The 17,051-nt window shown below is 34.3% G+C and overlaps 1 protein-coding gene across 1 annotated transcript; it reads right to left on the reverse strand.

Annotated features, from left to right (window-relative positions):
• Positions 1 to 1,361: 1,361 nt before the first annotated feature.
• LOC106772581 (N-terminal kinase-like protein) lies at positions 1,362 to 16,677 on the reverse strand. Its single transcript, XM_014659080.2, has 21 exons — positions 16,306 to 16,677; positions 16,059 to 16,157; positions 15,829 to 15,980; positions 15,536 to 15,608; positions 15,325 to 15,447; positions 10,743 to 10,851; positions 9,689 to 9,768; positions 9,449 to 9,530; positions 8,527 to 8,666; positions 8,330 to 8,440; positions 8,092 to 8,208; positions 7,913 to 8,002; positions 6,742 to 6,795; positions 6,558 to 6,632; positions 6,383 to 6,458; positions 6,192 to 6,291; positions 5,799 to 5,868; positions 4,443 to 4,516; positions 3,641 to 3,747; positions 2,384 to 2,635; positions 1,362 to 1,913 (listed from the first exon to the last, which is right to left on the reverse strand). The coding sequence occupies exons 1-21, from the start codon at positions 16,429 to 16,431 to the stop codon at positions 1,642 to 1,644; spliced, it is 2,382 nt and encodes a 793-aa protein (XP_014514566.1). The 5' UTR covers positions 16,432 to 16,677; the 3' UTR covers positions 1,362 to 1,641.
• Between the last annotated feature and the right edge of the window lie 374 nt (positions 16,678 to 17,051).

Genomic DNA, 17,051 nt, shown 5'->3' on the forward strand with positions numbered 1-17,051 from the left:
ATTGTTTTTAGCATGATAATTTTTCTAATATACAACTAATTAGTAATTTAACTTGTGACTGTTGCATTTAAATTGTCTTTTTACTATATTTTCCTGTGTATATTTTTCATTATAAAAAGATCACATTTATTTCATGAAAATTGACGAAAAACAAACATTTTAGTTTGTAGTATACAGTACTCAATACTATTAATATATAATATTTTTATTTTAAAATATAAAATAATTTAGAAAATATACTTTTAAAAAAAGTTATTTACTTTTAATAGGTTTAGGAAGATCGAGGAGTGTCCATCTAACATTCGTTTTTGTTTTTAATTGAATTCTTCTATTTAATTACAATAAATTAATCATGTAAACTTAATTAATTATTAAGTATTGTGATTATGTAAGTGTTTTTGTTTTTACCTTTTCGATACAGTATTTTTCACTTCTTCATATTTGCATATTCACCAAATTTTTAATCTCACATTTGTTCCATCCAAATCTGTTTTTACACAAATCTCTCTGGAACATATAATTTTTCAAATAAACTTTAAATCAAATGTCCGAATTCAAAATTAAAAAACCCAATAAAAAATATAGTTCAACACTTAATTAAAAATTGTCAAATAAATTCTGGGAAATAATTTAACCTTCTAAAACATCTTTTCAAGAATTTTCTTCTTCTTTATCTTTTGAATTAAGTCATTTAATCTTTTATTTGATTTTTTTTTACCTTTATCAAGATTTCAACTAATTTCTCATTCTGATTTTATGAGTATCAATTATCTCAGTCTCTTATAGAACACTGTGAATATAACAATATTATTTTATCTATTAGTAGGTTATAATTCTTTTAGCTCTTATTACTTAATTTAACTGAACCAGATTAATCATGTATTATAATATATTAAATTACAAAAATCATTAATGAAGTTAATTAGTTTAAGTTATTAATAGTAAAAACACATGTATGTGTTGACGGTTTTCTATGATAATAAAAAATAAGAAAGTTATTATTATTATAATTATGAAATTAAATATAAATATATTTTTTTAATAATTTTATTAAAAATACCTTTTTTTATTTTATGGATAATTTTACAATTAAAATGATTAAATATAAAAATCGGAAAAATTAATAAAATAACTATTTTAATTTAAAAAATTATTTAAAGCGTAAATTTGAAAACCAATAGATACAGAAAATGAGAATTTCTTTGGTATAGATATAATTAAATATTATATTCAAACAAAATTAATGTTATGGTTTTATTAAATTTAATCCAGATTATTTTATACATGTCGATTTTAATGATATGATATGAATAATCTTACTTTTATAAACGATTGTAATTCGTCATAAATATGACCGGACATTTATCATCCACAATACAAGAACCAAATAAATCAGAAATATTAGAACAGGTTTAACTAAATAATTCCACCGAAAACTTTCCTATAATATTATGAAACTAATTACATTGCATGTAAAATGTAAAAGAAGTAAGCATGCCCTCAAAATATTGCAGTAAATACCATAGCCTAGTTGACGTGGAATAATAATTCAACCCCCTTGAAATAAAATGACAAATAATTGATGTACTGGATGGCGTACTGAATTTGAACATGCCGATCACCGGCAAGAGGGAGTTCTGTTTAGGTGCCGGACGATGTCCGGTTTAGCCGCTGAGCACCTAACTTTGGAGCAGCAGGTTTAGCACTCCGCCCTCTGCCAGCTGACAAGGGCTTGGCCTTAGTAGTGGGAGCAGGAGCAGCGATGGCAGCCCAAGGATCATCATCATCAGTTACACTTGATTTCAAATTTAAAGATTTTGATGTTTTTGGAGCAGGAGCTGCTATGGAACCCCACAAATCATCATCTTCATCCTTTCTCAACTTTGATGTACTTTTCGATTGCAAACTCGTCGCTAATTTACACACAAAAATTCCAATTACTACAAATACATAAAATTCACCAAGTAAATAGCTGAATTTCAGTAATTAGGTCGGGAATGTTCCTTTGTATCTACGGAGTAGGGACACCGTCAAACTTTCAAGTTTAAAGCACAGATGAAAAGATCAATAAAATGGCAGAATAATCTTCAAAACAAACCTCTAATTTTTTTCAGTAGCAATTATCAAATTAATAATCCTATCATGCAACAAAGGACCAGAGTTCATGCCTTGTCAAAAGGTGACTAAACGCTAAATTCAATCAAAAGTTGCAGACCTGAACTAGAAATCATACAGTCGCATCAATCCCTTTATGAGGATTATCATTAATCATTGGCATTGACATAGAAGCATTTTTTCAATTCAAGTGAACGGATAAATAGTAACTAGCAAACAGGTAAATGAGGAATCCTCATAAAGCTGCTAATAGTTGGATAATTAATACCTAGCTTTGTCTGCGAAACAGGTTGCGAAACCGGCCGCCTTTGAGCTGCTTGAATGTTTGCAAGAGCTGGAGTTGGTTTGGTTTCTTCAAGTGGTTCCAGATCATCCCACCCATCCTTGTCATTTTCACACTCCTCGTCAAGTCCATTTTCCATTTCCCCCCAGCCGTCTGTTGATGTTGGGGAAGTGGGGACAGGTTGCTCAGCAAAATCTGGCGCAGACCTTACACGAAGAGGGGCTGTTGGAGGAGTATCTATAACAAGAATACCCAAACAAGAAGTTAAATAAGCAAGAGTTAAATTGTAAATATTTACTCGGAATGAAGCAGAACAAATTGCAGCGTCAAAAGATCAGGTAAGGGGGCAGATTGCACAAATTTTCCTCAAAGGTGGATAATGGATAGCGGACATCATGCATGAGATCTTCAGTTATGCCTTCGCCTGACGGTTTCTCAGTCTTCTCATTATTTCTTTCATTTAATAACAACATAAAATTATGCCCACATCTAATGAGTTTGATTTTTTTGGGCACATTAAGTTAAGACAGGCCATTTCAAAAAGAAAGTGCCGGGTTAAGATATCTTTTATGAACTTAAACCCACCATCCACAAGAAAAGGCCTTTGTCTTTCAACGTCAGAGGTTCAGCAGAAACGAAGATAAAAAAATATGAACATGAAAAAACAATTTTAACCTACTTTGTCCCATGATAGGACCTGCTGTGAGTGAGAGTGAGAGAGAGAGAGAGAGAGAGAGAGAGAGAGAGAGAGAGAGNGAGAGAGAGAGAGAGAGAGAGAGAGAGAGAGAGCAAGTTCTTCAAACAGTTTCCTCCTGGCAAAATTTCACTATTCAAAAGGATTTCATCTCAACACATTAACAAATGCAATGACGAACTTGTAATATCTAAATTGCCTACGTACCAAAATGCGCATCAAAGATGATGACATTATTCCAGTGAAGTACTAGCGAACTTAGTGACTCAAGTTGGTTACAAAAGCATTACCAGATTTAAAGTTACTCTCTTCATTCTTATTCATGAGCCTCGATTACTTTGTTCATCAGAATTAATAAAAGTAGTTTTAGTTTATGATGATAAATCTGTCCTAAATTTATATTTTTTCTTCAAAACCACCCTTGTATATTGACTTACGAAGGTTAGCAGGCAAAAATGGATGGGGAAGAAGATTTCATCACATACTCAGAGGAATACACAATAGTAAATCATATTTAAAATAGCCAAGAGACCGATCATCTGTCATACCCGAGCTGGCATTAGCAGGTGCTGGAGTAAGTGCCGTAGAACTCACAGAAGACACGGGAGCATGATCAGAAGGTTTACCCTTCAGAGTCAAGGAACTCATAGCCCATCTACACAATGATGAGAATAAGTCAGAAACCATAATGCAAAGAAACAGCTCAGCAGCTTAGGTGCAATTAAAGAAGACTGAATCTCAGCTAGAAAAGCAGGTAGCCCTAATGGGATGCTGAGCTCCTCAGGACTGTTTAGACAAGACAACTACTGCCAGATTTTTATTTTTTCAACTGATTAAGAAACTTTCCTACAGTGGCATGACAAAAGATAGCATCATTTAACTAGTTTATATACTGAAACTTGCAAAATCTAGAGACAAACCCTCCCAAAGTCCCAACCCAAACAAAGACAATTTTTTATGTGGTAAACTATATAACATCATATTAAGAAGCGTGATAGCAACACACACTATCCACAAGTTGAAATTCCTGTAGGTCCCACTATTTTTGGAATGGAACACACCAAATAAGGAAAAAAACCTACATAATTAGCAAAACCCACATGAATTTCACTCAATGAGAGAGAGAGGCGTGTGTGTTCTAGCCATTATTGTTACTACTAATATTCTACATACATAGACAAGAAAGAGTCCATGCATTTTTAATTGACTAATTTAGAACAAAAAGAAGGGAAACTTTACATTAAATAGGGTAAACTAAATTACTCAATATCGTAAAACTCAAGCTGGCACTACTTATTCTCTGTTGTTTAATATGTGAACAGCCAGGCCACAAAGTTTGAACTGACTTACCCAAGTAAACCAGCATTTTCAGGAATTGAAGAGATCCCCATGCTAGTTCCCTCAGTAGCCTCTGCTGTATTTGTCTAAGACAAGAGCATGAACATCAGTATCAAAATTCACCATTGAAGGTGGCAACAAACTGCCACTACTAAGACAGTTATTGAAACTAACAGATCATCTACAAAACTCCAAATGCTGACCTGCCATGAGCCTTTTTAATTTGGTCCAACACTAAAATACTTAAGCGGTAATTTTTATATTAGGTTATTCTCGAAATTATTTGGTACAGGTCATAATTGTCAAACACCCCATAATTTCCTTAACTTGCATTGATTTTGTCGCAAATATTCTTATTACCACGATCAGTACGATGGCAGTGCATAAGCAAAAGAATACCGACTGTACATACATAAGTATGAACGTTCAGCTGTAGGCCCATGCAAATCATCCTAGATATTGTTAGTTTAAATGATGAGAAGCAGGCCTAAGGGGATAACCAGTACAGTATACAGAATAGTTACACTTTCTTTAAACAGTGAAATTTCCTTCTAAGAAATGTGTGACAAAGAGCATTATTAGGTAAAGCAGGAACTAGAAAGTATCATCTTGTACATTGCACAACTATTTCTAGATTTAGGTAAAATCCAAAAAAATCTAAATTAAAAAAAAATAATAATAATTATGAGGGAGATATGTATGAATAATTCAGGTAGAATCTAAAAATGATTTATTAAAATAGTAAAGAATGAGTGATTTAGTGCACAAGGCTCCCACCTTGTTGGATACAGTAAGGGTGGATGTACACAGCTAAACAGAGAGGCCATTTTCAAGATTTAAACTCGTGACCTTTAAGATCACAAGGAAACAATATTACCTTTGCACCAAGGCTTTCCCCTTTAAATTCTTAAGTTATTAATTTAAATCAACTTCAATTTGAATTTATAAGAAGTTAAGAATGATTGTTATTCCTCAAGGGAGAATATTTTTTTGGATATATAATGGTGAGAAGAATAGAATAAAATAAGTTGGAACGGAAGAGAATTACCATTCCATTGTTTGGATAAATTTTATAATGGCATGAAAAAAGGGATTGGTTCCATCCCATCCCATATCTGATAAAATGAAATGGAACACCCATGCCATCTTATTTTATACGATCCAATTAATGGAAGCTGGTATTACTTCATTCCTTTCCCCCAATTTAGCGTATTCTGATTTAAAATATTAGAGTGGATTTACATTAAATTAGAATTAGGGTTTAAAAATCAACTCTGAACTTAAATTTATTTTCTTCTCAAAGATGCAGGCCAAAATTTAGAACCATATTATGCATCTGGGTAACAGTCAAAGAATTTTATTGTATACCTTTTCGTAATATTGCTTCGCCATCTGCAAAAATTGATCAACAGCCTGAAATGCCTTAGATCGCACATCACTGTTTGAATCATGACAAGAAAAACATATAATCACTGCCTTGAAAAAGGTGAAATATTCCAAGGACAAGAAAGATTATGAAGATTGGAAAAACATACAAATTAGCACACAAGAAAAAAATAAAGAACATCCATTATTTAAGAGCCTAACGAAAAAAAAAATAAAACATCAAAAAACGGAATTAAGAAGCAACCTTGGAACACAATAATATTTTCTTTAAAAAAGGACTTAACCCACTAAAAAATATTAGTTATTGAGAAATCAATTTACTAGCAAACTGATTGCAAGTGAATGTAAGAAAATAAAGCATCAGCAGGATATAACTTGTCAGGATCAATTGTGAGCACAACAACATTAGGAAGAATCCGAGTTGCAATTTCAGTGATGTCATAGTAGGAACTGGTAGCACATAAAGCCATAATGCCTGTAAATTAAAATTTAAAATGGTGAAAAAATACATTTTGTTGCAAAACTGAAGAAAAAATGTATTAGGTCGATCGGGGTAACTCTAATACCTGCTCCTCTAGCAGGTGGAAAGGTATCACGTAAAGCACGGACTGTAAATGCATTAATCAACACTCTTTTTCTTGTCTGAGAAAAAATCGGAAGAGTTATTAACCAATGAATATTTTCTAACAATAAATAAAAGTTTGGCAACTTTCAGAACTAGAAAACATCATGTGATCATACCCCTTCGTTTAAATAGTTTGCAATGTTTCCCAACAAGATGGTAGTATTTGTTCGTATAGCTGGTTCTTCATCGACCTACAGAACGAATCGTATATTTTATAAATTTTAGAAAAGGAAAACTAGGAAAATTGTTCACTTTCCCAGTCAGCTTTCGTTCCCCACACGTTAATGGTTGAAGCAGTACCTGTAACTTTGACAAATGCTTTAATAATGACCCAGAAAAGGTCCTTTGAGACAGCTGCAATTATGAGACAAATAACATTTTAACAAATAAAATTAGCTACTAAAGATTCATCAAATAGAAAAGAAGATTTGGGATGGAAAAGAAGAAAAGGACCAGTAATGATAAAGGAACAAAGCTTTCAGAAACATTGCATTCTATTGAGGTTCTGTCAAGAACCAAAAATTGAAAAGAGAAAGAAATCTTTCATTGAATAGAACAACACTCTCTTCTCCAAGGGTTCTCCTTTACAAAGGATCTCTAATGCTCAACTTATAATTGAACATCTCACTCTATCTCGTATCCTTTTTCCCCTATTTATATCCTCAATGAACTAACTCAATAATATACTAACTATCTTAACTTTTCCTTCCTTTAGATCCTTACAGGTTCACCAACATATATATTGAGGGATTGGATACACTTCGTTTCATTGAATTTCTTTTTCTTGGTACTTTTTATTTCTGTTCCTTTGTTTAGGAGAGTTCTTTATCCTATGTTCTGCGTAATATTTTCTGTCTCAATTAGTTTCTTCTTTTATATAATATCAAAAATCAATTTTAAGTGCCAATCAGAATTCAAAGACAATTCAGTATTATAAATGCGAGTCACAAGAAACCCCTTTCTCTCATTGATGTGCATTCAAAATTAATTATGCAAACCCAACATCATTTAACATCTTTGAAAACATTTAATGTATCTTAAGAAATAAGCAATCAAATAATTTCCCAAAATTTAGTCATTCCCAAACATGTACTTATTCAAATACTGATTAGTGTAATTAAGATTTATTGGTAGTTCTAATAGCAATAGCAGCTTCTCCGTGATGCTAATTCCCAAGCTCTGACACAACCCACGCCTCTCCTGAACAAGGCAAGATATTATAGTAATATCACACTATAAACTTTAATCGAATCCTAATGATATATACATGCGCTGAAACTAATTTAAGCCATGTGTTAAACTGTAATCAGGCCAAACATACCATACAAAGACCAAAAATTTGGTACTGGCAATATAACTGTAATAACAAATTTTGAGTGCCTAAAATTCTAATTACACCAATAACACCTCTCGTTTTTAAAGTAAAACAAAAAGACAGAAATTTAGCCAATATGAATACTAAAAGACATACCTTTGGAGCCAGAATTAGCATTGACTTGAGAGTAAGTTCCCTCAGAAAAGCGGATGTATCAGAGAACCCAGTAGCAACATGAGGGTAAACCTAATCATAAAATGTCAACAATAGAATCAAAATCTTCATGTATTATACCACAGAATAAAAAATTAAACAATGATATTCTGATAACATACCTGCTCATCAACAACTTGTGCTGATAATGACTCCCCATACTGATTAATATGTTGTAGAAGTCCAACTCGAATAGCTCGATCATTTGATGAAAAAAGCTTAACAAGGGTTGGAAGCACCTATGTATTATATAGTGAAATCCAATTAAGTAATGAGATGAGTACTAGTTAGTGAGAGAATCAAACACTAAGAAAGAACGAGGAAAAGGGCTATCATAAAGGTATTGAAGTTGTTATACACCTTCACACAGAACTCCTCAGATGACAGTGCAGAACCCATTTTCAACAATGCAGTCAAAGCAGGGGCAGATGCTGAACCATATTCAAGAGCAGAAGCTAATAAAGGAAGCAACTGCGAAAACCAAAATTATCCCATTAATCAATTGGGATAAAATTTTGAACACGTTAAAAGTTTAAAATTTGAACTTGTAAAGAGACCTTTTTCAACACAATCTGCTGAGGAAGTTGCTCTGACAAATTTGGAAGCTTGCGGAAGAAAGTGTCTTTCTCAACACTATCTTTCAAACTAAGAATTTCCATGAAATGAATCGTGTCTACTAATTTATTTTGAAAATACTCTGCACATCCATTACCAACAAACTTAAAGTTGCGGAGACTTATATCAGGGCAGAAAACAATAACTATCAGAAGTTCAAAACAAGAAAAACAAGCATTTAGAATGTGGTATAGATTATTGAACTGGATTTTATTTTAGCTTGTTTTCACCTGATCATGAGGCAGAAGAATTCCCTCCTAAGTCCTAAATCTGAAAAAGCTAAGATCAATTTACATCAGAATGTGCTCCCAACAACACTCTATCATATAAACCATAACCTCTGCATGCATGTAATACTCTACGCCCCCTCTCCTTGATTAATCCTCTTTTCAAGAAAAGCCATAAAATTTCTCTCTTCTCTTGTATACAATCAACTCAGGAAGTTAGCGTTATACAACATCACTTTTAACTGCATTCTGGTAAGCTAAAAACTACACTTGAATGTACTAAATCAAACATGGAAGCTCTTTCCAAAAATGCTAAGCAACCGTATCAAAAACCCTTTAGCTATAGCTAAGACTGTCTGTGTTGTCAAAATTCCAATCATTACCAATGTTTCCCGTGCAGTTTTAAACTACAGCCTATGAATATCCTAGCGCACTAAAGCCAGCCAAAAAGGAAAATACCTAGATATAACTAGCACAGTTTTAAGTAGCCTGACAGAGGACTAGACTGTATCCAATAGCATATAAGACAAACAGCAAAACAATCCTACAAAGTTCAAACAAAGAAGTAAAACTGTAACAATGCTAAGCTAATCAAGTTTCTGTAAAACTAATTATAAATATATTAACAAGCACTCACCGCTGTTTTCTATAAGCTTTGATGTATTTAATCTACGAGAGGGTGTAGAACTCAGCAACCGCTGGTAATCTGGAAGCAGAGACTGTAAGCCAAAAACAAAAAGACAATCAGAGATGAAGAATGAATATTTCATTAGAATGAGATATAAAAAAGAAACCAACCGAGTAAAGCCTCACTTAAACATTATATGTAGTAACACGTACAAACACAAACCAACAGTAAATTCCTAAGCAGGCTGACCTTAGGAATGAAGACAGTGTTGCGTAACTCCTCTGTTTTGCCCAACTTTAAACCAGAGAACAGCTCATAGATAAGACAACCTATAAAATAAGAATTTGTTGGTTTTGAAAGGTCTATTCCGTAAACCAACAATATCTGTGCAGTTTACATAATTTATAATTTGAACCAATATTACTAATGCATGGACAAAGGGTAACATTTTTTTTCTGAAATATAACTATACTCTAAAGGAATATTTAAGAGAGAAAAGGTTAAACAAAATACATAAACAATAAATTCCAAAATAAATACGATTTCCTACTTACTAGGACTGGAAAGAAGTGGATCGGTAACTATCGGTAACATGCAAAGCATAAGATATATTATTTCTAGTTCTTCCTTCTTCACAAAGAACAAAAATTGATATTATGATCCATTCTTAGGAAAACAGTAAATTACAAACAGAACCAAGCCCCAACAGTAAATGGGCATGGAATTTAACTTATAGCACAACTTCTTTTTGTAAGAATGTATAAAGGACCAACTGTCCAAAAACTTAAGCAGTTAGGTGATGGTTCAAGATTGGCTTTATATCACTAGTTTACCTTCTTGCAAATGAGTCCATTGGGTCAGAAGCATAAATAGTTTACAGGCTGTATCTTTCTCTTGCTGAAATTTAGCTTTTAGAATAACAAGAAGCAGGTGTGGAGGATCAAATTCATTACCATTTAATCATAGAAACTTTGATACCATGTCAAGGGCCAACTCTTGCAAAAGCTTAAGATGTTTGGTGAGGTTCAATATCGGTTTTTATATCTTTAGTAAGAAAGTTAAAGTAGTTTCACAAGTAAAATTCATTTGTTTCTTTTTATGGCCACTTATAGATAAAACGAGTTCCAAAATATAAGTTGTGGGCCCCATGGTACAACCATATTGATTAGGCTAGTAAGAGGACATGAAATGCAACCATCAGCAACCAAGAAAAATATAACAATGCCAGAATGTTAATCGGCTCCATTCCACTTAATATTTCAAATTGCCATATCATAATGCATTGTAACTGAGAATAACATACCCATGCCCCAAGAATCAATTGCCCACGGAGGAGACTTCTTAATTCCAGCCCAGTCAGATTTTGCCAGTTCCATTGGTTTGTACTGTGCTCCAACAAGCCAGGCATATTGCTGAATGGAAAACATGCGAAGAATAGATATTAGGTTTCTGTAATGTAAAGAACTAAAAAAAAAAACTCAATCAACAGTGAATAAGCTCTGTATTTGTATTATTGGCTAGAAAAGACACTCTTACAATGAGAGGAGCTGCCACGCAACAGTAATACAGAGACAAAAGATAAACAAGAGAACCTCTCAGAAGAAAACAGAAGGAATTCCAGGGGAAGAAGATTCTTCCACCAACGACCTTTTACTCACTATCATCCAAGGTTATATATTGCAAATGTATTCTTTGAGGCACACATTGGTTTTCTTGGGACGTGCACTAATTCTCTTTCCTCTCTGTTCTAAATTCGTTGCCCTCTGTCCAAGGCCATCCATGTTTCTTTCCGTGCAACAATGAATTCCCTCTTCTACCCTTATTAACTATCTCTTCATAACAATTCCTTCTTTTTTGAAATCAACCTTGTTCTCAAGGTTGAAATCTGGAAAAGCTTTATGTAGTGCTTCGTTATCTTCTCACGTTGCTTGTGATCCATCCATTCCTTCCCACTGAACTAGATGTTGCTGAACTTGCTTTTGTCCCTGAAGAATCTGAAAGAGTGATAGGTAGTGGTGTGTGAGGTTGATTATGGTCGGCTTTACATTGTTTGAGTTGTGAAACATGAAATACTAGATCGATGGTAATAGTAGTGGTTAATAATAATTTATAAGCCACTTGACCTATGTGATCAATGACTGGGAAAGGGCCAAAGTATCTTAATCCCAACTTTTGATTCTTTCTCAAAGCAACTGAATTTTGTCTTAATGGCTGTAATTTAACCGAAACGATGTCACCAACCTTGAATTCAAGATTTGATCTCTTTTTATCCACGTACTTCTTCATATGTTCCTGAGCCTTATGGAGATTAGCTTTCAGTTTAAGAAGAATCTGATCTCTCTCAACCAACAGTTCTTGGACAGTAGGGTCTTTTGCATCAGGAATGTCCATAGTTAAATAGGGAGGATATCGACCACAGACTGCCTTAAAAGGCATTATGCCAATGCTTGTATGAAAAGCAGTATTGTACCAATACTCCACCCAAGGAAGTAGTTTAACCCAGTCCCTGGGAGCATCACAGGTGAAACATATTAGATACATTTCAAGACATTTATTCAGAGCTTTTTGATTGGCCATCTGTTTAGGGATAGTAGGTGGTGCTCATGTTAAGTTTTGTACCACTTAACTTGAACAATTGTTGCCAAAAATCGCTAGTAAAGGCTTTGTCACAATCTCATACAATAGTTTTTGGGAACTCAGGTAATTTAATCACTGATTTCATGAAAAGTTCAGCAACCATCTTACTGGTATAGTAGCCTTTAAAGGAGAAAAATGAGCAGATTTTGACAAACGATCTACTACCACCAAAATGACTATGTTTCCTTGTGAAGGAGGAAGACCTCTAATGAAGTCCATGGACAAATCTTCCCATATTTGATTTGAAATAGGCAGAGGTTACAGTAACCCAGCAGGTGAAGAAGTCATAGCTTTAGCCTGTTGACAATTTAAACATTTTTTCACAAACTCCCTGATATCATTGTGCATTCCCTGCCAGTAAAATTGAGCAGTAATCCTGGCTAGAGTTCTTGTAAATCCAGCATGCCCTCCCAATAAAGAACTATGGAATTAATGCAAAATTTGATTCACCAATTCATGTTTATGTGGAATAACAAGTCTTCGTTTCCAATATAGCAACCCATCCTGCACTGTATAATTAGGATGAGGACTTTGGTTGTTCAGGCACAACTCAATTGTATTCTTAAGATTCTGATTTTGGTGAATAACATCCTTAAGGGTAGATAAGATCTCCAATTTGGGTTGAGACCAAGCCATTAAAAAGGATCAGGATAAGGAATCAGCAGCAACATTTTCCTTTCCAGATTTGTATTCAATTGTAAAATCATACCCCAAAATCTTGTGGAGCCAAGCTTGTCGCTTAGGAGTTAGTATTGTGTGATCAGTTAAGTTGTTCAAGCTTTTCAGGTCGGTTTTAATAATGAAGTTATAATCCAATAAATAATGTCTAAATTTGGCAATAGACTCAACATTAGCACAAAATATTCTACCATATGTAGATTGTCTTTGTAGTCTTGGTGTTATCTTTTGAAAAAAAAAAAAAAAAAGCAATGGGATGATGATTTTGGCTTAACACAGCCCCTGTACCCGTACCCAAAGCATCTGTCTCAAGAATGAAAGGCCTAGAAAAATCACGTAAGGCCAATACAAGTGCTTGAGTAACAGATTCCTTCAATATTAAGAAAGCCTCTGCAGCAGTTTGATCCCAATTAAAATTATCCTGCTTTAAAACATTTGTCAAGGGTGAAGCTATGGAAACATACCTCTTGATGGATCTTCTATAGTAACCTGTGAGACCAAGAAAACCCCATAATTGTTTCAGATTAATTGGAATTGACCATTATAATACTACTTGCACTTTCGCTTGATCCATAGAAACTCCACTACCTGATACCATGTAGCCCAAATAATCCACTTGTTGTAACCTGAAAGAGCATTTGGATAGCTTGGCAAATAATTGGTTTTTCTTAAGAATTTGCATAATTACGTCAAGATGATGCATGTGAGCTGTCCATGAAGAACTATAGACCAAAATATAATCAAAAAACACCAGGACAAACTTCCTAAAAAGACCTTGAAACACCTGGTTCATCAAGCTTTGGAGAGTGGTAGATACATTGGGCCAAAAGGCATCACAAGCCACTCATAATGATTTTGATGTGTTTTGAAAGCAGTTTTGTACCGATCTTTTGTTTTAAGAAGGATTTGGTGATATCCTGACCTTTAAATCCAACTTTGAAAAGAATTTAGTTCCAAACAATTCATCGATAAGCTCATCAACAATTGGAATAGGAAAGTTGTCTTTGATGGTAATGGCCTTTAGAGCCCTGTAATCAGTCCAAAATTCCAAGTGCAGTCTTCTTTTTTACTAGGATGTAATCAGTACAAAATCTCCAAGTGCAACTTCTTTTTGACTAGGATGATGGGAGAGGAAAAAGGACTTGTACTAGGTGCTATGATCCCTTCTTTCAACATGTTAGATGCCATAATTTTAATTTGTTGTTTCTGGCTGTGAGGGTACCTATATGGTGTGTGGGTTTGGGGGGGGGGGTTGGTGTGGAGTTTTACGGGGGTGTTAAACCTGAAGGTGTAGCAAAAACATCCTTGTAAGTTTGCAGCAATAAAGCTATTTCAAGTTCAACAGTAGTAGGAGTATCCAACCACTGATCTGCAGGACAAACCGGTTGTTGCAGCTGTAATGTAAACGACTCCATAGCTCAGCTTTGCTGCATTCTTCTTAATTGATGAAATTGTGCAGGACAAGGTACGCGTTTCACAGTGCAAGGTAATGAATTGACCATCCATATAAAACTTGATAGTGAGAGCACCGTAATCAAATATATGTGTGGTCCTAGTGTAGCAAGCCTAGCTGCCCCTACTAAATCTGCTCCAGATATTGGTAATTGTTGAATATGGTAAAACTAAGTATAGGATTAATCTCTCTTATATAGAAAATATACATAAGATAATATATTTATAATAATGAGAATGTGGGCTAAGCCCTAATACAAATGAAAATGTAAAAATAACATAAGTAACATTGGAACTATGTTTCCCTAATTAACATAAAATGCAATATATCTAACACTCCACTCAAGCTTGTACATATAAATTGTATGTACCAAGCTTTTACAAATATATTCAATTTTCAATTCCTATAAAGACTTAGTAAAAATATTTGTTAACTAATTATTTGAGTTAACAAATTCAGTTTTAATATTTCCAGATATAATCTTCTTTCAAATAAAATGAGAGTCAATCTTAATGTGTTTAGTCCTCTCATGAAAGAGAGGATTAGAACTTATATGAAGAATGGCTTGATTGTCACGCAACATTAATACAAAGACAAAAGATAAACAAGAGAACCTCTGAGAAGAAAACAGAAGGAATTCTAAGGGAAGAAGATTTGTCCACCAACAACCCTTTACTCACCATCATCGAAAGGTTATATATTGCAAACGTATTCTTTGAGGTGCACGTTGGTTTTCTTGGGACGTGCACTAATTCTCTTTCCTCTCTGCTCTAAATTTGTTGCCCTCTGTCCAAGGCCATCCAGGTTTCTTTCCGTGCCATTATGAATTCCCTCTTCTACCTCTGTTATCGTTCTCTTCATAACAGTTTCTTCGCTGCTTGAGTGGTTTTTTAGATGATAAAAGGTTTCACAAATTATAGCAAGGTCCTTCCCATCCCCCCTTGGAAAGAAAAAAAACTCCTTTCAAGAGAGAACAAATGGCTATAGCTTGTTTTGATGTCACACTAGGGTTTGCTAAAGTGTAAGGCCATTGTGACCTTTTTCAACCACATACCAAGAAACCTATTCTAAAGTTGACAAGAAAAGAAGGTATTATTACTTCCAAACACTAAATTACCAGCATTTGCCCAGAGGAAGCTTCGTTATTCCCATCAAACTCGGACAGAACATCAAAAGCATGGAGTTTCCAGTCCAAAGTTTGTGTGACAACAACACTTGCCAAGCAAACATAAGCATGAACCTGCAACACGCAAAGCTTGTCAAGAAAAAAACAAAACAGTAACCAGAGAGCATAAAAACCATATTTACATTAGCTCATGAACACTCACGAGTTTACAATCGTTATTTAAGAAGCTCACAGCCTTTGCTATTTGATGCAGGCCCCAAGCATAATATTCATCCCTACAACCACGATAAGGAGTAAAATATAATAAATGGATACTATTTACTCAATTCAAAAACCAATTGATACAAAATAACAAAATCAGAATCAAATTCAAATTCAAAGCTTTCATCCTGCACTATTTCAATTTAATGTTACACTCGAAATCATGTGCAATGAAAGTTGCCAATCAATGCTTAGCAACTGAAGCACATCATGAAGCAGAAACTGCATTGATACCTTTGGGTACCTTCAAGACCTAGCTCCTTAATCTTGTCTGACAGCGGCATCACAGGCTCGGTCACCATATAAATTGTAACCTTGGGAGAACCAGCATCAACAGTTTCAACCTCAGTGCTGTGAAGAAAAGATAAAATATTCGGATGCCTAACCTGAAACGGTGCACCATCAAAAAGAGAAAATCATCCAAAATTCGAAACCCCGAAGCAACACAATACAACAAAGCTTACAGTGCGTAGACGCTTAACACCATTACGACCCGCAGCTAAATGTCCATCCTGAGCATTGCTCCCAGACAGAGAAAATATTGACACTGGAGAACCATCATCCTGAAACCAAAACCAAAACCAAATTCACGCCAAATTAGTTAGGTATAGCTCCAAATTGAAGCTAACATTGGCATAAACATTATGCACGTATAAATGGACTTAGAAGTTACTCGTTCAGGAATAAGAAAAATAGGTGACATTGAGTTACCTTGGAGGTGCCGCGAAAGTGAAGCCACGAGCCCCAAGCAGAAGCGTAAGGTTCACCGATATTGTATGGAAGATCTTTGAGGCCGGTGCCAGATCCAGCCACCACCTCTTTCAAGAATTTGAACATTGCTTCGATCCACGATCACAATTCTGATCTGATCACTGATCAACCACGCATGCTACTACCTATAATAGCTATAACTATTGCTACCGTACCGTTTCAGGATCAGAAACATATAGCACTCTTCTTCAACGTAATGCAAAACGAGGAGGAGAAATTGAAGCAACTAGCATCGTCGAGGAGGGAAATGCAAATGCCCATGCCACCTTCGCTTTAACGTGCTTTCTAATTTCTTATCTTCCCATAAACAAACATATGTCAACTTTCGTTGTTTATATTTTTTTCTTTTTTTTTACTAGATAAATTATTTAATCGGGTTATTTCTCTCTCCATAACCTTTTTCTTCTTTTCCATGTAATCATTTGATTGAGCATGTCTAATTTTTAATTTTACCTTGTGTAATTTATTTTATGAAAATAAAAATAATTTGGCTCGCACTATTTACGGAGTGCGCTAGATAAATATGTTTCGTAATTTTAGGATATTTTATTTGTGATCATGAAAGAAGTTTAATTTAAATCATATGGTAAATAGAAAGACATAACGATCATTCCAAATGCCACCCAATGATCGTAATATTACCACAATATCAAATTTATAATCGGGTTTGCCCAATTGGACAAAAG

The sequence above is a fragment of the Vigna radiata genome, chromosome 8 (genome assembly GCF_000741045.1).
Source record: "Vigna radiata var. radiata cultivar VC1973A chromosome 8, Vradiata_ver6, whole genome shotgun sequence".
Classification (NCBI taxonomy): Eukaryota; Viridiplantae; Streptophyta; class Magnoliopsida; order Fabales; family Fabaceae; genus Vigna; species Vigna radiata.